The following is a 26064-nucleotide window of genomic DNA, read 5'->3' as shown; positions in this document are numbered from 1 at the left end:
ATTGCAAATTCTGTTTTCGGAATCAGCCTTCACACAGCATGTAGCTGCATAGGTTTGGGGGCGCTTCTTACCTCCCTGTGCCTCAGTTTTCTCATTGGGATAACAACAATTTCTACTTCATAGGTTGTTAGGAAAGTTCAGTCATGTAAAGTCCTTATTCTGACCAAGGGAGATACTCAGCATTAACTATCATAATTAATTTCTCTCTGATGGGGACTGAGGGACACAGCCCAGGTGTTGCCGGACAGTTTGGGGTCATTAAGACTCTTAGTTCACCCACCACTGTGACCCAGACTCCATCTGCACCATCCTAAATTTAGGGCAAAGGTCTCTGCCCTGGGTGCTGGCCAGGAACAGAGAGCGAGAGAGTGAGAGGAGGACTGGGGAAGGGAATGGCTGTGGCAACTCTGTTCAGGTCTCCTGCCCTCTTCTGCTGCCCCAAGCCATTCAGCCCTCCACGCCCTGCTCTTAAAGCTGTACTTCCCCCATTAAACCCACGCTGTCTGCCTTTCCTACCCCTAAGCTCCCTGTCAGCTCTGCTCCCCAGGGACACCCTTTTGTTCAGAGCTGTCTGCCATTCCTGAATCTGTTACGTCATTTCTAGGGGTTGAGAGGGGCCTATTGTGTAGAATAGCCATGTGTCTGGTTCACCTTCTCCATCAACCTCCCTAGCCTCCTGAGGCTGACAGGGGCCCTTTGGAAGTCTCTCCTGCAGCCAGTCAGAATCCAAGTCAGTGTGCAAAATAAAATCATGCATAGGCACAAGACAAGAACCCACTCCCCAAACCAAGCCTGCATGACCCCTGTAATAGTCTCCTGTTACTCCTCCCTCATCCTGCATGACCCCTATGACCCCTGTACAACTCTATTCTTCCTGTTCAGAGGTTCCTGATGGACTCGGAGCAAGCACTGCTCAGCGCCCCTCCCTGCTGTGGGTCCTGATGGACTCGGAGCAAGCACTGCTCAGCAGTTCCTCCCTGCTGTGGGTCCTGATGGACTCGGAGCAAGCACTGCTCAGCGGCCCCTCCCTGCTGTGGGTCCTGATGGACTCGGAGCAAGCACTGCTCAGCGGCCCCTCCCTGCTGTGGGTCCTGATGGACTCGGAGCAAGCACTGCTCAGCAGTTCCTCCCTGCTGTGGGTCCTGATGGACTCGGAGCAAGCACTGCTCAGCAGTTCCTCCCTGCTGTGGGTCCTGATGGACTCGGAGCAAGCACTGCTCAGCAGTTCCTCCCTGTTGTGGGTCCTGATGGACTCGGAGCAAGCACTGCTCAGCGCCCCTCCCTGCTGTGGGTCCTGATGGACTCGGAGCAAGCACTGCTCAGCACCCCTCCCTGTGTGGGTCCTGATGGACTCGGAGCAAGCACTGCTCAGCACCCCTCCCTGCTGTGGGTCCTGATGGACTCGGAGCAAGCACTGCTCAGCAGTTCCTCCCTGCTGTGGGTCCTGATGGACTCGGAGCAAGCACTGCTCAGCACCCCTCCCTGTGTGGGTCCTGATGGACTCGGAGCAAGCACTGCTCAGCGCCCCTCCCTGCTGTGGGTCCTGATGGACTCGGAGCAAGCACTGCTCAGCGCCCCTCCCTGCTGTGGGTCCTGATGGACTCGGAGCAAGCACTGCTCAGCGCCCCCTCCCTGTGTGGGTCCTGATGGACTCGGAGCAAGCACTGCTCAGCGCCCCTCCCTGCTGTGGGTCCTGACGGACTCGGAGCAAGCACTGCTCAGCAGTTCCTCCCTGCTGTGGGTCCTGATGGACTCGGAGCAAGCACTGCTCAGCGGCCCCTCCCTGTTGTGGGTCCTGATGGACTCGGAGCAAGCACTGCTCAGCGGCCCCTCCCTGCTGTGGGTCCTGATGGACTCGGAGCAAGCACTGCTCAGCGCCCCTCCCTGCTGTGGGTCCTGATGGACTCGGAGCAAGCACTGCTCAGCAGTTCCTCCCTGCTGTGGGTCCTGATGGACTCGGAGCAAGCACTGCTCAGCGGCCCCTCCCTGCTGTGGGTCCTGATGGACTCGGAGCAAGCACTGCTCAGCGGCCCCTCCCTGCTGTGGGTCCTGATGGACTCGGAGCAAGCACTGCTCAGCAGTTCCTCCCTGTTGTGGGTCCTGATGGACTCGGAGCAAGCACTGCTCAGCGCCCCTCCCTGTTGTGGGTCCTGATGGACTCGGAGCAAGCACTGCTCAGCAGTTCCTCCCTGCTGTGGGTCCTGATGGACTCGGAGCAAGCACTGCTCAGCAGTTCCTCCCTGCTGTGGGTCCTGATGGACTCGGAGCAAGCACTGCTCAGCAGTTCCTCCCTGCTGTGGGTCCTGATGGACTCGGAGCAAGCACTGCTCAGCGGCCCCTCCCTGCTGTGGGTCCTGATGGACTCGGAGCAAGCACTGCTCAGCACCCCTCCCTGTGTGGGTCCTGATGGACTCGGAGCAAGCACTGCTCAGCGCCCCCTCCCTGTGTGGGTCCTGATGGACTCGGAGCAAGCACTGCTCAGCACCCCTCCCTGTGTGGGTCCTGATGGACTCGGAGCAAGCACTGCTCAGCACCCCTCCCTGTGTGGGTCCTGACGGACTCGGAGCAAGCACTGCTCAGCGCCCCTCCCTGTGTGGGTCCTGACGGACTCGGAGCAAGCACTGCTCAGCGCCCCTCCCTGCTGTGGGTCCTGATGGACTCGGAGCAAGCACTGCTCAGCGCCCCTCCCTGTGTGGGTCCTGATGGACTTGGAGCAAGCACTGCTCAGCAGTTCCTCCCTGCTGTGGGTCCTGATGGACTCGGAGCAAGCACTGCTCAGCGCCCCTCCCTGTGTGGGTCCTGACGGACTCGGAGCAAGCACTGCTCAGCAGTTCCTCCCTGCTGTGGGTCCTGACGGACTCGGAGCAAGCACTGCTCAGCGCCCCTCCCTGTGTGGGTCCTGATGGACTCGGAGCAAGCACTGCTCAGCGCCCCTCCCTGTGTGGGTCCTGATGGACTCGGAGCAAGCACTGCTCAGCACCCTCCCTGTGTGGGTCCTGATGGACTCGGAGCAAGCACTGCTCAGCACCCTCCCTGTGTGGGTCCTGATGGACTCGGAGCAAGCACTGCTCAGCAGTTCCTCCCTGTGTGGGTCCTGATGGACTCGGAGCAAGCACTGCTCAGCGCCCCCTCCCTGTTGTGGGTCATCTCCGGCCACAGTGCACGCCCCACTCCCTCCTCAGGAGCCAGGCTAAGAACTGACCGGAGCCCCTTCTGACTTCCTCCCGTCGGCTGGGCAAAGGAACAAACAACCTTTATTCTTCTCTTTCGCACTTAATTTTTTACACTTTGTCAGGACAGACTGCGAATGAAGCGTCCTAGGCACGAGTGTCTGAGGGATGTGCTCGCCTCTCTCCTGCCAGCGTTCCCTTTGGTCTCTTGAGTGACGCTCCTGCCAGGCTTCTCCACAGTAAAGCCCCTTGTGTCTTGGTAATTAATAACTATCTTGTGTGCGGGTGTTTTAAGAAAATCCTAACTTGAACTTGCTGTAACTGTACCCTCTTTCCGCTGGTAAGGGTGGACAATGAGACAGGCCTCTGGAAGGAGGGTCACCACGTCTCGGAAGCCTGGAAGCTTCCTACAGCCCTTGGCCTCGTTTCCCTTTGGGAAATCCGTTTGCAAGAACCAGTCAGTGGTGGCCGACAGTGTCCTGGGGCCATCTGGGTGCCATGGACTGCTGTGTGCGTCGTGGCAGGTGCACTCTAGTGACAGAGCTGTGTCGCTGCAGCCCTCCCTGTTTGCTTCCGAGGTCCACAGATAATTAATCATCTCACAGGCAGCTGCTGATGGCAGAGTGTTTTTATAAAGGAATATATGGAACTATTAAGAATGTGCATTGAAAAGTACTGAAGAAAATACACCCAAAATGTTACCAGCAGCTGATTCAAAGCAAAAGTTGTTTTGGGGTCATTTTTTGGTGTGTGTGTGTGTGTGTGTGTGTGTGTGTGTGTGTGTTTAGTCTCATTCCCTTTCATTTTCAAGAATTTTTTGTTTTGCTTTGTTTTTAATGAACCCTGTTCCATTTAAGTCAAGGGGAAGGGGAGAAAGCAACCATATTTTTAAGCCCTTCATTTGGTGCCTTCTGGCTTCTGTCCTCCCTGACACGCTGTGAACTGAACTGTGGGGACCTCTCTCCCAGCCCTGGGAACAGTGGTAGCAGAACGGGGGACCTGGGCAGCCTCCACCTCCCAAATCCTTGGACTGCCTCCCCCCCCCCAGGCCTCGGGTACATTCCCCTCACCCACCCCCAGCCCAGGCTTCCCTGGGAGGCTGGGGAGACTCCACCTCCCAAATCCTTGGACTGCCTCCCCCCCCAGGCCTCGGGTACATTTCCCTCACCCAGCCCCAGCCCAGGCTTCCCTGGGAGGCTGGGGAGACTCCACCTCCCAAATCCTTGGACTGCCTCCCCCCCAGGCCTCGGGTACATTCCCCTCACCCACCCCCAGCCCAGGCTTCCCTGGGAGGCTGGGGAGACTCCACCTCCCAAATCCTTGGACTGCCCCCCCCCAGGCCTCGGGTACATTTCCCTCACCCACCCCCAGCCCAGGCTTCCCTGGGAGGCTGGGGAGACTCCACCTCCCAAATCCTTGGACTGCCTCCCGCCCCAGGCCTCGGGTACATTTCCCTCACCCAGCCCCAGCCCAGGCTTCCCTGGGAGGCTGGGGGGACTCCACCTCCCAAATCCTTGGACTGCCTCCCCCCCCAGGCCTCGGGTACATTTCCCTCACCCAGCCCCAGCCCAGGCTTCCCTGGGAGGCTGGGGGGACTCCACCTCCCAAATCCTTGGACTGCCTCCCGCCCCAGGCCTCGGGTACATTTCCCTCACCCAGCCCCAGCCCAGGCTTCCCTGGGAGGCTGGGCAGCCTCCACCTCCCAAATCCTTGGACTGCCCCCCCCCCAGGCCTCGGGTACATTCCCCTCACCCAGCCCCAGCCCAGGCTTCCCTGGGAGGCTGGGGGGACTCCTGCAAGGACAAAGCATGGTCAGCTGAGTGCCCACCTCCCATGCGTAGGCAGGCACCTCGACTCAGGCGTCGATAGGCTCTCACCTCCTGAGACTTAAATGGGAGAGGACAGAGTGCCAGGGACATAGCAGACACAGGAGGGGCTGTGTTCACGAGGTCTCCTTCAGGTGCCGGGGACAGAAGCCTAACTCCAACCAGGTTCACCCAGACGGGTGGGCTGATGGAGCTAGACTTCAGGCAGAGCTAGACCCTCAGCACATGCCGCTCACTCACGCTCTGGTGGCAGCTCTCTGTGCTGGGCTGGCAGGGCGCTGGGACCCCAGAGACGCAGAAATCAGCTGGGAAGCGCTGGCTCTTCTCTCCAATGAGGTGTCTCCCTCCCCAGTGTCTGCGACTGTCTCCCACCAGTCAGCTGACCCTTTCCACATGTTTGGGGACATGGATTTCTTCCTGCTCAGAGATCAGGAGCAGAAGAAGTCCTGCTCAGTGAGTATCCAGGACCAAGGCCTGCCCCCAGCTCTCTCTTCCCTCACACAGGCAACAGCCAGCCAGGTTTCTGAGGAGCGTTCACGTCCCTCTTCTACCCTAGAATGGCTCCCCATTGCTGCAGAGTCAACTCTAAACTCAGCCTGGCTCCGGGTCCCTGACCTGTGCCATCATCATACCCACTGTCATCCCCACTGTGCCCGGGCCTTTGTCAGGTTGGGCTCCTTGGAGCCGCTGTGGCCACAGCCTCAGCTACCAGCCCTTGGCTTCTGCGTGAGATGCCATCCCCTCCCTGGGCTCTCCCTGTCTTTCAAGGCTCATCTCAGGGACCCTCTCACCTCCCCCAGGAAATTAACCCCCACCCACAACTGCTCTGCCTTGCACAGCCTTCCAGTTGGGATTCTTAGAGGCCAGATGTGCACATAGACATGCACACAAGTGCACATAGACATCAGTATGTCCCTTGGGGACAGCCCTGCCTCCTAGCAGAGTCGCTCTCTTTCCTCCTCATTCCAAGAGCCCATGTGCCCGTACAGCCCGCCACCCCCACCCGCCCTTGCCCCGCCCCACCACAGCCACTGACAAAGCCACTCTGCAGCCAGGCTGAGAGAGCTCGCCCAGTGCGCACATCCCCTAGGAGGTGGCCACCACAGGCCATGTTTCTGGTCAGACTTTCATGGCCAGTGTCCTCAGCATTTTCCTGGGCTGACCCTGTCCACCCCACTTCAGAGCTCAGAGTCTGAGATTCCTTAGAGCAGCGGTTCTCAACCTGTGGGTCGCGACCCCAGCGGGGTCGCCTAAAGCCATCGGAAAATACGTAATGCATATCAGGTATTTACATTCCGAGTCATAACTGTAGCAAAATTACAGTTATGAAGTAGCCACCAAAATTATTTTTTGGTTTGGGGTCACCGCAACATGAGGAACTGTATTGTGGGGTCACGGCGTTAGAAAGGTTGAAAACCACTGCCTTAGAGCAATGACTCCCACTGCAACTCCAACCAGTAATGACACCCCTCTAGCCTAGAAACTCTGGGGGGGCACCAGCCCTCCATCATTGTTTCCCCCTCTGCCATGCTGTGCACCCACTCGTGCCCTGGAAGGAAGCACCCACGAAGAGCCACACTGAGCAGCTCAGGCTTCCCTGAGGCCTCCAGAGTAGGGAGCTACTGCTAACACACACGCAGACTTTCTTTGACCTTGACTGAGACACCTTTCTCTTTCCTTACCAATGTAGATTTGATTTTCTTTTCCCAACTTGGCCCTGCTTTGGGGCTAACTGCCTTCTTCCAAAAGCACTCCCAACCTCACAGTCCAGCACAGACCCCCCAATCTCACACTTTCCCCCACCCCACTCCGCAGAGCCCCCAACCTCACTGTGACCAGAAGCAGCTGCCCAATAGCTTCTAAACACAGACCTTCTGCCCCTGGGATTCTAGAGGGTGACATTTTCCCAGCTTCATTATTATATAGCACTGTACAAACTGGTAGTTTCACACTGGCTCGTGCACAGCTGGGCTTTCCCTAAGCTGTCTTCTTCAAAGGCTGCATCGGTTTCTGCACCTGCCAGGCCCCACAGGAAATAGCACTGGCCCAGAAAAGAACCAAATGAAGAGTTCACGTGAGGGGCTGACGGGGTGGGCTGGGCTACCCAGCCTGTGAGGGACACGGATACCCCCCAGGGCCTGCACAGCAGAAGGGGTTGGGCACCCCAGTAGCCAGACATCTTCACTAGGCCTCCAGGAAGAAGACGCCCCAAACTCCCCCCCTCCATTCTGGGATCCGCCCAAGTGAAAGGCTGGCGCGGCAAGGTGGAGAATTGTTAGGTGGGGGGTCGTACACCCCCCCCCAAAGACAGCAGGAGCCCCAACACTGACTAAAGATCAAACTCAGGTTTTTAAGTTTCTTCTGGAAACTCAGAAGACATAGTTCCCTGAATCTGGGGGGTGTCAGATTTAGCAAATCACAATACAAGGCATTCCGTTTAAGTGTGAATTTCAGATAAACCAGGAATCATCTTTTAGTGTGTACCTCCCTGAACTACTGATCTAGGATGCACATCTGAGTGGTGGGAAGACTGGACTTCACCCGGTGGCCCTCCTGCCACCCTCGCGCCCGGGCGCTCCCCCGTGCACACAGTGCCACAGCCTCGCCGGCGCGCACGCGTGCGCACCCCCACCCCGCCTCATCCCCTCGCCCACCTTGTCCCAGCTAAACGCGCGCCACCACCGCAAGTCCGCATGACCTTGGAGCGGGGTGATGCCACAGGAGACCCGGTCCAGGTGGGGTGGGAGCGTGTGGGTGGAGGCAGGCCCTGCGGGACCCCATGTGCCCTGCCTCCAGGAGCGGGAGCGGAAGAAGACGCTGCGGGTGCATGAGAAGATGACCTACTCATCCAGAGTGTTGGCCAGGCACACCAGCCTGCGGCGCGAGATGCAGCTGGAGGACGAGACTGAGGACCAGGAGGCGCTCGCGGAGGCTGAGCAGCTGCGCAGCTTCCAGGACCAGACGGCCTGGAAGCTCTCCATGACCAAAGGTGCTGCTCCTCCCTCCCCAATGTCTGATCTGCGCCCCCGATGGGGCCGTGCTTTAAAAGCGCTTGGAGCTTGACTAGGCGGTGGCGCATTGGACAGAGCGTGGGACTGGGACCTGGAAGACACAGGTTTGAAACCCGAGATCTCGGGCTTGGACCCAAGGTCGATGGCTTGAGCAAGGGGTCAGTCGCCCTGCTATATCCCCCCAGGTCAAGGCACATATGAGAAAGCAGTCAATGAACAACTAAGGTGCTGAAACAAGGAATTGATGCTTCTCATCTCTCTCCCTTCCTGTCTGTCCCTATCTGTCCTTCTCTCTGACTCTCTGTCTCTGTCAAAAAAAAAAAACAAAAAAACATTTGGAGAGGAAGGGCTGGGGTGCAGTGTGTGGGGGGGGTCTTCTCTGTCTGTTCTCTGTCTGGTCCCTACCTTCAGCATCACAAAGATCAATTCCAGATGGACTGTAAGTCTAAAAGCCCTCGAAGCCCAGTACTGCATGCATTCTGAGTGTTGATTATGCACACAGTGAATGCAGGCCATATAAAGTATAGGCATTTAACTTGGAGATAAGCAGAGTCAATGTAGAACTAGATTGCCTGGGTTGGGACCTCAGCTTCGGCTTTAATGGCTGCACCATCCCGGGCAAGTTAGCTAAATCCTTTGCACCACAGTTTCCTCTCCTGGCTGATGACAGGAGCAACCTCATGGCTGTGGGATTCAATGTTGTCAGACACTGTAGATCAGCGTTTCTCAACCTGTGGGTCGCGAACCCAGCGGGGTCGCCTAAAGCCATCGGAAAATACATAATGCATATCAGGTATTTACATTCCGAATCATAACTGTAGCAAAATTACAGTTATGAAGTAGCCACCAAAATTATTTGTTGGTTTGGGGTCACCGCAACATGAGGAACTGTATTGCGGGGTCACGGCATTAGAAAGGTTGAGAACCACTGCTGTAGATAGAAAAAAGTGGAAAATCCATTAATACTCTACCAACCACATGATAAAGTATATCACGAAGCTAGCAAGAACACAGGATAAAGTATATCACGAAGCTAGCAAGAAGAAGTTGGGACCAGAGCCCTGGAACCCCCGGGACTACAGGTGTAGTGAGTGTGAATAGAGACGTAAGGAAACTGCTAGCCTCCCCGGACATGCACGGTTTGTTCTTCGGGTGGGAGCCCTGTACTTGCTCTGATGAAGGTGTGCCACGCGCTGCATGGGGGGAGCGGCACAGCTGTTCCCCTCCCCCCCCAGCCTCCACTCCTGAGACCTGGGAGAGGCAGGTGGCACTGGATGGGGAAGGCTGGACCCAGGGGGTTTGGACACAGACTTGTCAGTGTTCCAGCCTTGGTTCTCAGGGAAGAACTGGGTCTCCTTCAGGACAGGGCCTTGCCCAGGGTAGGCTGAGGAGGCGGACAGAGGTCTGGCGGGCTCACTGCCAGGCATCCAGCCTTAAATCGGGACTCCTGTGCCTCATCGGCTTCTCTTAGAAAAGAGGGGACTTGAGAGACAGGACAGAGTGTCGTGTGCTTCTGCAGTCCCTTCTACAGTCCCTGAGCTCTTCAACGGTGGGGAGTGTCCAGGTCTTCCTCTCCGGAAAGGCCAAGGAGGGGGCCCCACGGCCCTGGAGCCGGAGTGCTGCCTCCCTGCTTGTTCTTCGGAAGGTCCTCCAGGTGCCCACCTTCATTTCCTCGCACCTGGCTTCACCCCGGCAGTGTAGACTCGACTCTGCCCAAGCTGGGCACCCCAGCTAGAGATGCTGCTGCTCCCCTTTGCTCTCGGCTCCTGAGCAATAGGCATTCTGTTAAGTTCAGCTGGGTGAAGCCTCCAGGGCAAAGTGTCCAGAGTCTCCTTCCAGGTGAGGGAAGTGCGACCTCAAGAGAGGCTCTTCCCACCTGGTCCTGTCTCCAGACGTGGATGTGACACAGCCCAGAGCCTTCTCTCCCTTTGCTGGAGACAGCGCTCGCTCTCCCGTTCATGGCACTGAACCAGGAGCAGCTGGCTGGCTCCTCACTTCTCACAATACCGTGTCCAGCCTCAGCCGTGAGCCTGGTCCCCTCCCACTGCCTGCCTACCCCCGATGTCTCCTTTCTCTCACTGCAGACAGAAAATGGGAGTCCGATAGCATACACAAGTACATCAACCAGAAACGACAGATGTTCCTCCTCCAGGTAGGCCCATCTGCTCCCGTGAAAGGGACCCGGTGGGCTACCCCAGTGAGGACGGTGACCCCTGCTCTGTGGCCCCCAGCGTGCCCTGAATATGAAGCAGAGTGACATCCAGCGACTGGCACTCCTGGAGGCCGAGGAGGAGGCAAAGCTGGAGAGGGCTGAGAAGTCCCTGGAGAAGGACTCGGCCCTGTTTGATGAGTTCCTCAGGGAGAATGACCGCAACTCGGTGCAGGCCCTGAGAGCGTGAGCCTGCGGCCAGAGGGGCTGGCTGGCCGCACACCGTCTGCCCAGGGACCCCCCCCCCCAGCCTAGCCTGGACCCGGCCCCAGCCCTCGTCTCCACCTCCGCCCCTGACACCAGGTCCCTGGGAGCGCCCCACCTCCAGCCAGCCGCAGGACAGTGTGGACGTCCCTCTTCTGACAATCTGAGACTGGCTTCTTGCCCCCACCCCACCCTCCAGGGCAGAGAAGGAGACCAAACTGAAGCTGGAGAAGGTCACCGAAATCCGAGGCCTGACCACCCAGATCATGAACATGAAAAGGTGAGGTCAGAGGCAGGCTGGGCTTGGGCTGGCCTGCCCACACTTTCCCCCACCGCGTCTTCCCTAGTCCAAGGGGCCCCTCACAACACAAACTCGTCATTTTAACACGGAATCCTAAACATCTCAGGGCTTCCAAACCCTGCCAAGCTGCTACCCATCTTCCAAACGAGGTGACTAAGGCCAGAAGTTCAGTGACTTTCCCAAAGCCACACCACCAAGACACAAGGCTCACATGGCTTTAAGGCCCCCAGGTTCAGCCCCGGGAGGGCTGTCACTCCTAGAGGTATAACCCACATTGGTCCCTGCAAGGTGGGCATCCTCTCCCTGGCATAGCGGTGTTTCTGTGCCTGCCCTTCTTAGGCAGGGAGCATTGCGGTCCCCCTGGAAGGGCCTCCCAGTGGGCAGAGCCTGACTTGACTCGTCCCCTTCCCCGGCTTAGTGAAATCTCCAAACTTGAAGACACTCTGCATCATTTCAAGGTCTACAAGGATTTCCTGTACAAGCTGTCACCCAAGGAGTGGCTGGAAGGACAAGAGAAGAAGCAACTGGCTCTCAAACAGGCCAAGGAGGCAGCCAAGGTCCCCAAAGAGAACAGTGTCATCTCCACACAAGGGGACAGAGGTAGTCGAAAAGAGAAGACAGACCCCTTGGTCCCCCTACACACCTTGTGCCAGCTAGCGAAAGCCCTGGGGGTGTCCAGGCTGTGGATGTGGCTCTTTCCATGCTCTGCAGACCCCTAGCTGGGGCAGCAGCTGCCCCTTAGCCACTCGTGGCTCAGCCCACCCACCTGCTTGGGGAAGCGGGGCTGGCTCTCGACTCAAACCCAAGGGGCTTTCATCCTCTCTTTCTGTTCCTGAGGGGTCTCGAGCAGTGCGGCTGTAGGCCTGGCTGCAGCCATGGCCATCTGGTACCTTTCTTTGCTTCTTATAGGACCAGGGATCAGGTACAAGACAAGCTCCAAAGGTATGTGGTCACCCCAGGCTGGAGGGGCCCCACCCTGGGTGGGGGCACATAGAAACTATTCCCCTTCTTCCTCCAATGGGGCAAGGCCCAAAGAAACTCTGGAAAGTGCTGCAGGTGATACGGGCAGGGAGGATCCTGTCTAGCGCCATCGGCCTCGACCAGGAGAGTCAGCCCAATGGGTGAGTGGGCTTGGGGGGAGCTGCCAAGGTGGCTGGGGTGTGGTGGGGCATGTTCCCTAATGGCTCCAAGACAGAGGCGCCCAGAATGGGCCTAGACTCCCCGAAGGGGTGAGTGTGAGGAAGGGCTGTTGCCAGCCTGGCGAGTATATAAGTCAGACTTAGCTGTAAAAGAAGAGGCTTTCTTAAGAAAGGTTTGTTTCTGTGCGATTCGGGAAACTTAAGCCTGGGGTGGCCCACTTGGGTGCTGATTGACTAGTCAAATAGGAACAGGTAAGGGCAGCCAGGTGGGCACACGGAACAGGATGGCACATGTCCTCCACCAGCCCTCTGTGGCCAGGGGGTGCTGCCCCAGGCGGAAACAGGCCAGAGCCATTCAAGAGAAGCCGGAAGTCTAAGGCTTCTTTATAAAATTACCCAGATTTAAGCGTGACAGTTACTTTCAAATCTTCTAAAAACATGGTGAGGGACAAACAGAAACCCCAAGCAGATCCCTGGGCCGGTGCAAACCTGTCCCTCCAGCCTTCCGCTTGCAGCCAGAGCTGTCCCCCACCCACCCCACCTGCTTCGTAGAACGGACAGACACGTGTCTAGCTGCTGGGTCACCCGGTCACTCCTTTCTCACTGGAATGTTCACAAATTACAGTTCTATAGAAGGAATACGCTAAGGAGTCTTAACCCCCAGTCCCTGCGCACCTCCTTCCAGGTTGCCGGCCCAGGGAACCCCGGGCAGCATTGTGAGGAGTTTCATTATTTCCCTTTTTAAGTAAACAGCATGTTAAATCACACGAGGTGGCTGTGTAGGGCAAAGGTGTACTGGCATGTGTTTATGATTCAACCTCAACAGAAGCAGAGGCGATTTTCTTACGCCCACCCTTCCTTTCACAAGGGAGCTGACTCCGCCCACCTCACTCTCTCTCCATCAGCCACAGTGCCAGGGGGTCCAGGGCAGTCCTGTAGCCAGGGCTCAAGCCTGTCTAACCCCTGGCCTCTCGATGCTTGCTGGAGTAAACTTCACAAGATGTGAATATGGGGCAGGGCACCGACCACAGCATCTCATGGTCGTCTGGCATTTGTCTTCACTGTGCCAGGGCTACCGCCAGGGTGCTCACCTGCCCCATGGAGTCTGGACCGCCTTGGGCCAGCGGGGTGAGGGCCTGGAGAGCCACGTGGGAGCCTGGGCAGGTGGCTGGCAGGCCTGAAGCCAGGGCAGAGAAAGAGTTTGATTGGCTCATGCAATTTGTGGGCAAGCTAGCAGGCTGCAGAGGTGACTAAGGCTGGTGAGCTAGAAACCTTTGATTCTAGGAAACTCGGATAAGGCAGTAGCTTTGTGAGCACTGAATGAGTGGGTTTTGGAGCCTAGTGTGTGTTTTTACTTGCCCGTCGGGTGCAAGCTAGGATTAAAGTTGATGGCCCACCAGTTATTGGCTCCGTTGTTTCATTACCGTCTGTCCAAATCCAATGGGAACCTGCATGTGAATGGCCACGATGGCGGCTCCTGGCCTTATAGGGAGATGGACAGAAAAGCCCCTGCCAGTGGTTTCTTAAAGCAGGATAGCAAATGGAGAGGAGCAGCCCCAGCAGTGGGAGCCACAGTGCCGAGGCCCTGAGGCAGGGTTAGCACCTACAGAGACAAGAAAGGTGCTTGTAGGGCAGGAGCAGAGTAACCTCGGGCTCTGGGTGAGGCGAGGGTGGGGAGGGTGGCAGCTCCCGGGTGGAGGCCTACTTTTATTCTAACTGGAGGGACATAAATTCTTTGAAACCTGAAAATATCTCCCTACCTGTGGTGTAAGAGGGGGACCAAGAGGAAGCTGGTGCCACCACCTGGGCACTGGTGCAGTGGACAAGGGGACACAGGGTCTGGGGTGGAGAGACTCTGTAGAAATGCTGCAGTCCTCACCACTGGGGTGGGCACCACAGCCCAGGCTGAGCCCGGGGCCCTGCGTTCCCCTCTCTCCGCAGGCCCAGCTCGGCCGTCCCTGTGCAAGAGGACCCGGACGGCGAGGAGGAGGTCAGTGGCCCCACAGGGGGCAGGGCCTGCGGGAGCCAGCGCGCTGCCTCTGCACACACACCCACAGCTCTGGTTGCAGGCACTGGAGCTGTACTTCACGGAGCCCCAGCAGCTCCTGGATGTGTTCACGGAGCTGGAGGAGCAGAACCTCTCACTGATCCAGAACACACAGGAGATGGAGGAGACCTTGGAGGAGTTGAGCTTCTCCCTGAAAAACACACAGGCCCGCATGTAAGTCTCGAGAAGGGCTGCCCAGGCCAGTGAGCAGTGTCATCCTGTGACACCCACAACCACTGGGAGCCGGACTGTGTCCCCCCCCTCACCCTCCTTGTTCATAGCCCTGATCTCTGTGTTCTGGAAAATTCCATTTGAAGTCTGTGCCTGGCTCTGGTGAGGTCACATGTCCTATTGGGCAGGGACGCTGAGGGCATGGAGACCCAGGATCAGCCTGGGAGTAGTAGATCACGTAGGTGGAGCCACACCAAACTGGAGCGATCTGCAGCCAGAGGGACATCTTAAGGACCTATTACCCACCCCAGGTGAATTCTGCTGATGGCAAGCCCAGGAGAGCTGGGCTGGGCAGGATCAGGCTCAGGCACTACGTGAGGCCTGTTCGGAGCAAGGGATTCACTCCCAAACACAGTCTGAGCACCTGTTCTGGGTCAGTCTTGGGTCTAAGTCCTCCAAGGATAAGGTAAGGCCTTGCCTCATGGAGCTGACATTCCGTGGAGGCCAAAAACAACAGACAGGCCCACAGATTTGACTTGTAGATACTGACACAGGCTCGAAAGAAAATTAAGAGACTGGTATGAGAAGGGGCTAAATCAAGGGTCCCCAAACTACAGCCCGTGGGCCGCATGCGGTCCCCTGAGGCCATTTATCCGGCCCCCGCCGCACTTCCGGAAGGGGCAGCTCTTTCATTGGTGGTCAGTGAGAGGAGCATAGTTCCCATTGAAATACTGGTCAGTTTGTTGATTTAAATTTACTTGTTCTTTTTTTTAAATATTGTATTTGTTCCCGTTTTGTTTTTTTTTACTTTAAAATAAGATATGTGCAGTGTGCATAGGGATTTATTCATAGGGTTTTTTTATAGTCCGGCCCCCCAGTGGTCTGAGGGACAGTGAACTGGCCCCCTGTGTAAAAAGTTTGGGGACCCCTGGGCTAAGTGGACGGTGGCACAGATTGAGGAGAGCAGAGAAGGCTTCCAGGGGAAGATGCCATTTGAGTCAGGCACTTCCTGAGTGATGGCCAACAAGACAGTGATCTGGGAAAAGGGTGCCAGGCAGAGGAAAATCAAGTACAAAGGCCCTGAGGTAGAAGCCAGCTCAAGGCTTTGCTGTCCCATGGAGAAACCATGTTCCTGAATACCCATGTATTGTTGGCCCATGTCCTGCCACAAAGAAACTCCTGCTGGAAGTCTCCACAGTTCTATGAAACCACAAGCTCTCAGGCAAGATTGTGTTTCCTAAAAAGCTGGGAGGCAGCAGAGACACACACAGAAATGAGCTGGAGAGAGCCAGCCTCCCAGATTCCAAGAACCTGGTGAGAGTACACACGTATTCACACATGTCTCGCAGACTCCTGGAGGTGCTGTCTAGTAACTGGGCTTTGGCCAACTGAACCACTCCCACAGCTGAGCCATCATGAGAGCACCAACACTTTATTTACAGGGGAGTCACAGCGTGTATGCTTTTAACTTCCATGAACTCTACTATCCTCCCTAAGGAAAAAAAAAAGTTAAAAAATATATACAACAGCCTGACCAGGCAGTGGTACAGTAGACAGAGTGTCAGACTGGGACACAGAGGACACAAGTTCAAAACCCCAAGGTAGCCAGCTTGAGCACGGGCTCATCCAGCTTGAGTGCAGGCTCACCAGCTTGAGCACGGGGTCTCTGGCTTGAGCATGGGATCACAGACATAACCCCATGGCCGCTGGTTTGAGCCCAAGGGTCACTGGTTTGAAGCCCAAGGTCGCTGGCTTGAGCAAAGGGTCACTTGCTCTGCTATGGCTCCCAAGGCACATAGGAGAGCGCAATCATGAATGAACAACTAAGGAGCCACAATGAAGAATTGATGTTTCTCATCTCTCTCCCTTCCTATCTGTCCCTATCTGTCCCTCTTTATTTCTCTGTCTCTGACACACACACACACACACACACACACACACACACACACCATCTAAACAGACCTATCTATTGAGGAAATTGAATTAACAATTAGTAAGTTTCCAAAACAGGAAGCTTCATATCCAGATGTCTTCAAAGATGAATTCTAGCAAATATTTAAGGAAGAAATTATACCAATTCTGTGCATTCTCTTCCAGGCAATAGAACACATCCTCATTTTATATGACCAGTATTACCCGAATACCAAAACCAGACAAAAATATTACAAGAAAACTACAGACCAGTATCTCTCATGAACAGAGATATAAAAATCCTCAACAAAATACTAAATTCAACAATATATAAAAAGAATTATATACCATGACCAAGTGAGATTTTCTCCAGGTATGTTATGCTAGGCTGGTTCTGCATTTGAAAAGCAATCTTCAAGCTAAAGGAAAAAAATTTACATGATCATATCAATAGATGCAGAAAAAGCATTTGATTAAAATCTAACCATGCATGCCTGATCAGGTGGTGGTGCAGTGGATAGAGCGTCAGCCTGGGATGCTGAGGATCCAGGTTCAAACCCCCAAGGTTGCTGGCTTGAGCATGGACTCATCGAGCTTGAGTGCAGGCTCACCGGCTTGAGCACAGGCTCAATGGTTTGAGCATGGGATCCTAGACATAACCCCACGGTCACTGGCTTGAGCCCAGCAATGTGTCACTGGCTCAGTTGGAGCGCCCCAGTCAAGGCACATATGAGAAAGCAATCAGTGAACAACTGAGGTGCCGCCACTATGAGTTTATGCTTCTCATCTCTCTCCTTTCCTGATATAAAGGACCTATATACTGAAAACTACAAAGCATTATTAGAGAAAATCAAACAAGACACAATGAAATGGGAAAATATCCCATGTTCTTAGATAGGAAGAATAAATATAGTTAAAATGGCCATATTACCCAAAGCAATATACAAATTTTAATGCAATTCCCATCAAAATTCCAATGTCTTTTTGTAAAGAAATGGAACAAAAAAATCATCAGGTTTGTATGGAATCATAAAAAACCCCAAATAATCAAAAGTAATTCTGAGAAAAAAAGACAAAGATGGAGGTATTACAATACCTGACTTTAAATTATACTACAGAGATACAATAATCAATGTGGTATCAGCAGAAAAAGAGACACAGAAACTAATGGAACAGAATCGAGAGCTCAGAAATAAAACCACATATATATGGGCAAATCATCTTTGATAAAGGAGTAAAAAACACACAATGGAGAAAAGAAAGACTCTTCAATAAATAGTGCTGGGAAAATTGGAAAGCCACATGCAAAAGAATAAAACTTGACTACAGTTTGTCCCCTTGCACAAAAATTAATTCAAAATGGATCAAAGACCTAAATATAAGACCTGAAACAATAAATTACATAGAAGAAAACATAGGTAGTAAATTCATGACCTTGGCTGTACAGAACATTTTATGAATCTGACCCCAAAGGCAAAAGAAGTAAAGGCAAAGATAAATATAAATAGCCCTGGCCGGTTGGCTCAGCAGTAGAGTCGGCCTAGCATGCGGAGGACCCGGGTTCGATTCCCGGCCAGGGCACACAGAAGCACCCATTTGCTTCTCCACCCCTCCGCCGTGCCTTCCTCTCTGTCTCTCTCTTCCCCTCCCGTAGCCAAGGCTCCATTGGAGCAAAAGATGGCCCGGGCGCTGGGGATGGCTCTGTGGCCTCTGCCTCAGGTGCTAGAGTGGCTCTGGTCGCAACATGGCGACGCCCAGGATGGGCAGAGCATCGCCCCCTGGTGGGCAGAGCGTTGCCCCATGGTGGGCGTGCCGGGTGGATCCCGGTCGGGCACATGCAGGAGTCTGTCTGTCTCTCCCTGTTTCCAGCTTCAGAAAAATGCAAAAAAAAAAAAAAAAAGATAAATATAAATAAATGGGACTATATCAAACTAAGAAGCTTTTGCACAGCAAAAGAAACTGACAACAAAACAAACAGGCAACTAAATGGGAGATAATATTTGAAAACAACAGCTCAGATAAGGGGCTAATATCCAAAATATATAAAGAACTCAGAAAACTCAGCAACAAACAAACAATCCAATTAAAAATAGGGAAAGGACATGAATAGACACTTCTCCCAAGAAGAAATACAAATGGCCAATAGATTTATGAAAAGGTGCTCATCTTCACTAGCTATTAGAGAAATGCAAATCAAAACTACAATGAGATACCACCTCACACCTGTTAGATTAGCTATTATCAACAAGACAGTAATAACAAGTGTTGGAGAGGCTGTAGAGAAAAAAAAGCCCTCATTCACTATTAGTAGGAACGTAAAGTAGTACAAACACTATGGAAGAAAGTATGGTGGTTCCTAAAAAAATTAAGAATAGAACTACCATATGACCCAGCAATCCCTCTACTGGGTATATACCCCCAAAACTCAAAAACATGCACCCCCATGTTCATCACAGCATTATTCACAGTAGCCAAAACAACCAAAGTGCCCTTCACTAGAGGATTGGATAAAGAAGATGTGGTACATATATACAATGGAATACTGCTCAGCCATAAGAAAAAATGACATAGTATCAGTTACAACAACATGGATGGACCTTGAAAATATTATACTGAGTGAAGTTAGTAAATCAGAAAAAGCTAAGAACTGTATGATTCCATACATAGGTGAGACATAAAATTAAGACTCCTGGACAGAAATAGGAGTGCAGTGGTTATTGGAGTGGGAAGAGAGTGACATAAAGAGGGACAAATATAAGGTGATGGAGGATGATTTGACTTTGGGTGATGGGTATACAGCATAATCGACAGTCCAAATGATGTGGAGATGTTTGCCCAAAATCTATGTACTCTAGTTGAACAATGTTAACTATGACTTTCACCCTGTAACCAACGTCACTCTGTTAAATTTAATCGACCAGAAAATAAAAAAGACACATGAATCCCCGTGTTCACCGCAACATTATTCAGTGTCCAAGACATGGAAACAACCAAAATGTCCCTTGATAGAAGATTGGATAAAGAAGAAGTGGTACATATATACAATGGAATACTACTCAGCCATAAGAAATGATGACATAGTGACATTTATGACAACATGGATGGAACTTGAGAACATTATACTGAATGAAATCAGAAAATGCTAAGAACTGTATAATTTCACACATATGTGGGATATATAACTGAAGACTCATGGACATAGATCAAAGTGAAGTGCTTACCAGGGGAGGGGTACGTGGGGGAAGGGGTTAAAGGGGGTTGGGGGGAAGAGTGTAAAGAGAGACCGATATAAGGTGATGGAAAATAATTTCTCTTTGGTCATGGGTATACAACATAATTAACAGTTCAAATGCTATAAAAATGTTTACCTGAAACCTATGTACTCTTATTGATCAATGATACCATGTTAAAGTTAATTTTCTAAATAAAATCTTAAAATTTAAAAAACAGTAGCCTGACCAGGCGGTGGCACAGTGGATAGAGCATTGGAATGGGATGCAGAGGACCTGGGTTCGAGACCCCAAGGTCGCCAGCTTGAGCGCGGGCTCATCGGGTTTGAGCAAGGCTCACCAGCTCAAGGCCAAGGTTGCTGGCTCGAGCAAGGGGTCACTCAGTCTGCTGTAGCCCCCTGGTCAAGGCACATATGAGAAAGCAATCAATGAACAGCTAAGGAACTGCAATGAAGAACTGATGTTTCTCATCTCTCTCCCTTCCTGTCTGTCTGTCCCTATCTGTTCCTCTCTCTGACTCTGTCTCTGCTACAAAAAAAAAAAGAAAAAAAAAAAGACTTTTAGGATGGTTAAGGATCTTAGAACAACAATGGATGATCACAATGAGAACTTAAACAAAAAGATAGCAAGCATCAAAGAAGACACTGAAATCATACAAAAATAACCAGTCAGAAATGACAAATATCAGAACTGAAGACTGCACTAGAAGGAAACAGAAGGAGGCTGAATGGAGGATCAAATCAGCAATTCAGAGGAAAAGATAAACATAAGCACATAAGCAGAGCAGAAAAAGGAGAGAGGCTCAAAAAGGCTTAGGAAACATTAAGAGACCTCTACAACAACATGAAGAAAAACAACATCCACATCATAGGGGTTCCTGAAGGAGAAGAGAGTGAACAGGGCTAAAGAACCTGTTTGAAGAAATCATAGCTGAAAATTTCCATAAATTGATGAAAGAAAAAAAAAATCACACAACTATAAGAAGCACAGAGAGTCTCATTAAAGAGGAACCCAAGGAGGCTTACACCAAGACACATCATAATTAAAATGCCAAAGTTAAGAGTCAAAGGAAGAATACTAAAAGCTGCAAGAGAAAAGCAATAATTACCTACAGAGGAGCCCCCATAAGGATGACATCTGACTTCTCAACAGAAACACTTTAGACCAGAAGGGATTGGCAAGAAATACTCAGTGATGCAAAACAAGAACCCACTACAACCAAGACAACTTGATCCAGCAAGGCTATCATTTAAAATTGAAGGAGACATAAAAAGCTTCCCAGACAAAAAAGTGCTCAAGAAATTCATTACCAACAAACTAGTACTGCAGGAAATGTTAGGGAGCCTGCTATGAAAAGAGAAAAGGGTAAAAAAAATCGAGAGTAGGAGGATTCTAGGTTCAAAGAATAAAATGGCAATAAATAAGTACATATCAATAATAATCTTTAACTTAATGGATTAAATGTTCCAATCAAAAGACATAGGGTAGCTGCATGGATAAGAAAACAGGACTGACATATATGCTGTTTACTAGAGATCTACCTCAGAACAAAAGATACACATAGACTGAAAGTGAAGGAATGGAAAATATTATACTATTTCAGGCAAATGGAAATGAAAAGAAGCTGGGATAGCAATACTTCTATCTGACAAATAGGCTTTAAAACAAAGGAACAAAGAAGGTCACTACATAGTGATAAAGGGAGCAATCCAACAGGAGGATATAACCATTGTAAATATTTATGCACTCAATATAGGAACACCTAAATGTATATAAAGCAGATTTTCATGGACATAAAGGGTGAGATTGACAGCAATAGCATAGTGGGGGTTTTAATATTTCACTAACATCAATGGATAGATCCTCCAGACAGAAAATTAACAAAGAAACAGCAGCCTTAAATGACAAACTAGATCAATTGGATCTAATTAATATCTTCAGAACTTTTCACCCAAAAGCAACAGAATATACATTATTTTCAAGTGGTCAAGATGCATTTCTTAGGATAGACCACATGTTAGGATACAAAACAAGTCTCAATAAATTTAAGAAGATTGAAGTCACATCAAGCATCTTCTCTGATCACAATGGCATGAAACTAAAAATCAATTACAATAGAAAAATTGAAAACATTCAAACACTTGGAGGCTAAATAGTATGTTATTAAATAATGAATGAGTTAACAATGAGATTAAGGAAGAAATAAAAAATTTCCTTGAAACAAAAGAAAATGAACATACAACAACCCAAAATCTATGGGACACAGCAAAAACAGTCCTGAGAGGGAAGTTCATAGCATTACAGGCATACCTTAAGAAGCAAGAAAAAGCTAAAAAAAAAATAACCTAACCCTATACTTAAAAGAATTAGAAAAAGAACAACAAATAAAGCCCAGAGGAAGTAGGCAGAAGGAAATAATAAAAATCAGAGAATAAATAAATGACATAGAGGCTAAAAATAAAAACAAAAGATCAATGAAATCAAGAACTGGTTCTTTGAAAAGGTAAACAAGATTGATGAACCTTTAACCAGACTCATCAAGAAATAAAGAGGGACTCAAATAAATAAAATTAGAAATGAAAGTGGAGAAGTAACAACTGAAACCACAGAAATACAAGGATTGTAAGAAAATACTATGAAGATCTATATGCCAAAAATTGGACAACCTAGGTGAAATGGATGAATTTCTATAAACATATAATCTTCCAAAATTCAATCTGGGAGAATCAGAAAATCTAAACAGACTCATTACAACAAATGAAATTGAAACAGTTATCAAAAAACTCCCAGCAAACAAAAGTCCTGGACCAGAGGGCTTCACAGGTGAATTTTACCAAATATTCAAAAAAGAACTAACACCTATCCTTCTTAAGCTATTCCAAAAAATTCAAGGAGGGGAGATTTCCAAGCTCATTTTATGAGGCAAGCATTATCCTCATTCCAAAACCAGGTAAAAATTCTCAACAAAATATTAGCAAACTGAATCCAGCAATACATTAAAAGGATCATACATCATGATCAAGTGAGATTTATTCCGGGTAGGCAAGGTTGGTACAATATTCACAAATCATGAATTCACAAATGGGATTCATCACATGAAGAAAATAAAAGATAAAAACCACACGATTACATCACTAGATGCAGAAAAAGCATTTGTTAAAATTCAGCACCCATTTATGATCAAAACTTTCAGCAAACTGGAAATACAGGGAACATACCTCAACATGATAAAGGTCATCTATGACAAACTGACAGCCAACATCATACTCAATGTGTTAAAATGAAAAGCAATCCCCTTAAGATCAGGAACAAGGCAGGGGTGCACCCTTTCACCACTCTTATTCACCATAGTTCTGGAAGTCCTAGCCACAGCAATCAGACAAGAAGAAGAAATAAATGGCATCCAAATTGGAAAAGAAAAAGTAAAACTGTCATTATTTGCTAATGACATGATACTGTATATAGAATATCCTAAAGTTTCAGTCAAAAAACTACTAGACCTGATAAATGAATTTGGCAAGGTGGCAAGATATAAAATTAATATTCAGAAATTAGTGGCATTTTTATACACCAACAATAAGCTGTCAGAAAGAAAAATTGAGGAAACAATCCCCTTCACTACTACACCAACAAAAAAAATAAAGTACCTAGGAATAAATTTAACCAAAAAGGTAAAAGACTTGTACTCGGAAAATTATAAGACATTGAAAAAAGAAATCAAGAAAGATACAAACAAGTGGAAGCATATACTGTGTCCATGGATAGGAATAAACATCATTAAAATGTCTATACTACCCAAAGTAATCTATAGATTTAATGCAATTCCTATTAAAATATCAGTGGCATTCTTCAAAGATATAGAATATTTCAAAAATTTATACGGAACCGAAAAACAACATGAATAGTCTCAGCAATCTTAAAAATAAAGAATAAAGCAGGAGGTATCACACTTCCTAATATCAAGTTATACTACAAGGCCATTGTACTCAAAACAGCTTGGTACTGGCATAAGAACAGGCATTCAGATCAATGGAACAGAACAGAGAACCCAGAAATAAACCCATGCCTTTATGGACAATTGATATTTGACAAAGAAAGTAAGAGCATACAGTGAAGTAGTGACAGTCTAATAAATGGTGTTGGGAAAATTGGACAGGTACATGCAAAAAAAAGAAAGTAGACCACCAACTTACAGCATTCACAAAAATAAACTCAAAATGGGTAAAAGACTTAAATATAAGGTGTGAAACCATAAACATCTTGGAAGAGAACTTAGACAGTAAACTCTGATATCTCTCATAGCAATATTTTTGCATATATATATATATACATATATATACACACATATATATCTCCATGGACAAGTGAAATAAAGGACAAAATAAATGGGACTGTATCAAACTAAAAATCTTTTGCACAGCAAAAGACACCATTAACAATATAAAAAAGACAACCCACAAAATGGGAGAATATATTCGCTGATACGTCTGATAAGGGGTTAATAACCAAAATTTATAAAGAACTTGTAAAACTCAACACCAGGAAGGTAAACAATCCAATTAAAAACTGGGCAAAAGAACTGAATAGACACTTCTCCAAAAAGGACATACAGATGGCCAATAGGAATATGAATAAATGTTCAATGTCACCAATCAGAGAAATGCAAATAAAAACCACAATGAGATACCACCTCACACCTGTCAGAATGTGACAAATCAACACAAAACAGGTGCTGGCGAGGATGTGGAGAAAAGGGAACCCTCCTGCACTGCTGGTGGGAATGCAGACTCTGTGGAAAACAGTATGGAGATTCCTCAAAAAATTACAAGTGGAACTGCCTTTTGACCCAGCTATCCCACTTTTAGGAATATACCCTAAACATGCGAAAACACTGATTCAAAAGAAGATATGCACCCCCATGTTTATTGCAGCATTGTTTACAATAGCCAAGATCTGGAAACAGCCCAAGTGTCCGTCAGAGGACGAGTGGATAAAAAGGGAGTGGTACATATACACAATAGAACACTAGATAGCCATGAAAAAGAAGGAAATCTTACCTACTGCGATGGCACGGATAGACCTGGAGATTATTATTATACCAAGTGAAATAAACCAGGCGGAGAAAGAAAAATATGTGATTTCACTTATATGTGGTATCTAATGAACATGGTGAACTGAGGAATGGAATAGAAGCAGAGGTGGGGTCACAGGGACCAGAGGGACAGCTGTCAGAGGGAAGGGGGATGAGGAGAAGGGATCAGAGGAGGTGAAGGGATTAGTGAAATTATATATATGTAACACATAGATACAGGTAACAGGACAGCAAATCCCATAGGGAATGGAGGGAAGGGAGGAGGGAGTTAGGGGCAGGGGGGCAACAAGGGTGTAATGGGGAACACGTGGTTGGGGGGTGAGGGTGTTATTTTGAGTGGGACACTTGAATCCATATTAGTACAATAAATTAAAAATTTTAATTAAAAAGATAAAAATAAAACCAAAAAAAGAAAAAAAAGTACCAATCAGTGATCAGAGCTCAGATCTCCAATATCTGGACAGGATCCTTTTGCCCACCCTAGTTAGCTCCCACAGGCCATGCAAGCGCGCCAGGAAACGTACACAGGTGCCTGCCAGTTGGTTCTGAACAAAGGCTGGATAGTTGCTACTATGCTCAGAGTTGAAATTTGCTGAAATTAATTGCAATTACTGTCCAGGCTTCCCCTAGAAGTTGCAAGCTTAGACACCCCAGAATTCCAAATGGTTTCATCGGATTCTGCCTGTGCAATTATTGTCCAGATGGGAGAGAGATTCCTAGTGCTTCCTATTCTGCCATCTCCCTCTATTTCTGCAGAAAGATGCTAAATCTTTTTTCCTTTTTTTTCTTTTTTTATAATACTACCAGTCTACTAGACTTTCTGGTTATATGTCCCCACATTTTTTTTCTTTTTTCTTTTTTCTTTTTTTTTAGCAAGAGAGACAGACAGATAGGGACAGACAGGCAGGAAGGGAAAGAGATGAGAAGCATCAATTCTTTGTTGTGGCACCTTAGTTGTTCAGTGATTGCTTTCTCATTTGTGCTTTGACCAAGGGGCTCCAGCAGAGCAAGTAACCCCTTGCTCAAGCCAGCGACCTTGGACTCAAGTCAGCAACCTTCGGACTCAAACCAGCGACTATGGGGTCATGTTTATGATCTCACGCTCAAGCCAGTGACCTCAGAGTTTTGAACCTGGGTCCTCTGCATCCCAGTCCAATGCTCTATCCACTGGGCCACCACCCAGTCAGACTGTTCCAAGTATTTATAAAGGAATCCTTTCTTGTTAACTTTAAAAAAACTTCCTATAACTTCTCCAATTCAGCCCAATAACTTTAAGGAAATTTCATACATATATATTAGAGAAAATAGTGAGTTCCAGTCCCACCACCAGCTTCAACAGTGATTGGCTCACCGCCAATCTCCTTCCTCCTGGACCCCATCCACTTCTCCATCTTCCTTATTATTTTTAAACAAATTCCTGGCATTACATTATTTCATCTGTAAATATTAAAGATTTCTAAAAAGATAGGGCTTTTTAACATAACATCAATACCATCATCTTATCTTTAAAAAAACCAGCAATCTGCCTGACCAGGCAGTGGCGCAGTGGATAGAGCGTTGGACTGGGATGCAGAGGACCCGGGTTCGAGATCCCGAGGTCGCCAGCTTGAGCGCGGGCTCATCAGGTTTGAGCAAAGCTCACCAGCTTGGACCCAAGGTCGCTGGCTCAAGCAAGGGGTTACTCAGTCTCCTGAAGGCCTGCAGTCAGGGCACATATGAGAAAGCAATCAATGAACAGCTAAGGTGTCGCAAT

The 26064-nt window shown here is 49.5% G+C and overlaps 1 protein-coding gene across 1 annotated transcript in view; it reads left to right on the top strand.

Moving 5' to 3' along the window:
• CFAP100 (cilia and flagella associated protein 100) overlaps nt 1–26064 on the top strand; it is a 49961-nt gene that overhangs the window by 16966 nt on the left and 6931 nt on the right. Inside the window, exons 4-13 of the mRNA XM_066246767.1 lie at nt 5349–5449; nt 7793–7985; nt 10092–10159; nt 10239–10402; nt 10620–10700; nt 11140–11321; nt 11631–11663; nt 11749–11842; nt 13802–13850; nt 13930–14081. Coding sequence (XP_066102864.1) covers nt 5349–5449; nt 7793–7985; nt 10092–10159; nt 10239–10402; nt 10620–10700; nt 11140–11321; nt 11631–11663; nt 11749–11842; nt 13802–13850; nt 13930–14081 — 1117 coding nt within the window. The remainder of the gene's footprint in view (nt 1–5348; nt 5450–7792; nt 7986–10091; nt 10160–10238; nt 10403–10619; nt 10701–11139; nt 11322–11630; nt 11664–11748; nt 11843–13801; nt 13851–13929; nt 14082–26064) is intronic.

Source organism: Saccopteryx bilineata, chromosome 11 (assembly GCF_036850765.1).
Source record: "Saccopteryx bilineata isolate mSacBil1 chromosome 11, mSacBil1_pri_phased_curated, whole genome shotgun sequence".
Lineage (NCBI taxonomy): Eukaryota > Metazoa > Chordata > Mammalia > Chiroptera > Emballonuridae > Saccopteryx > Saccopteryx bilineata.
Note: the sequence above shows the minus strand (reverse complement) of the source record. Positions and strands in the feature narration are given on the sequence as shown.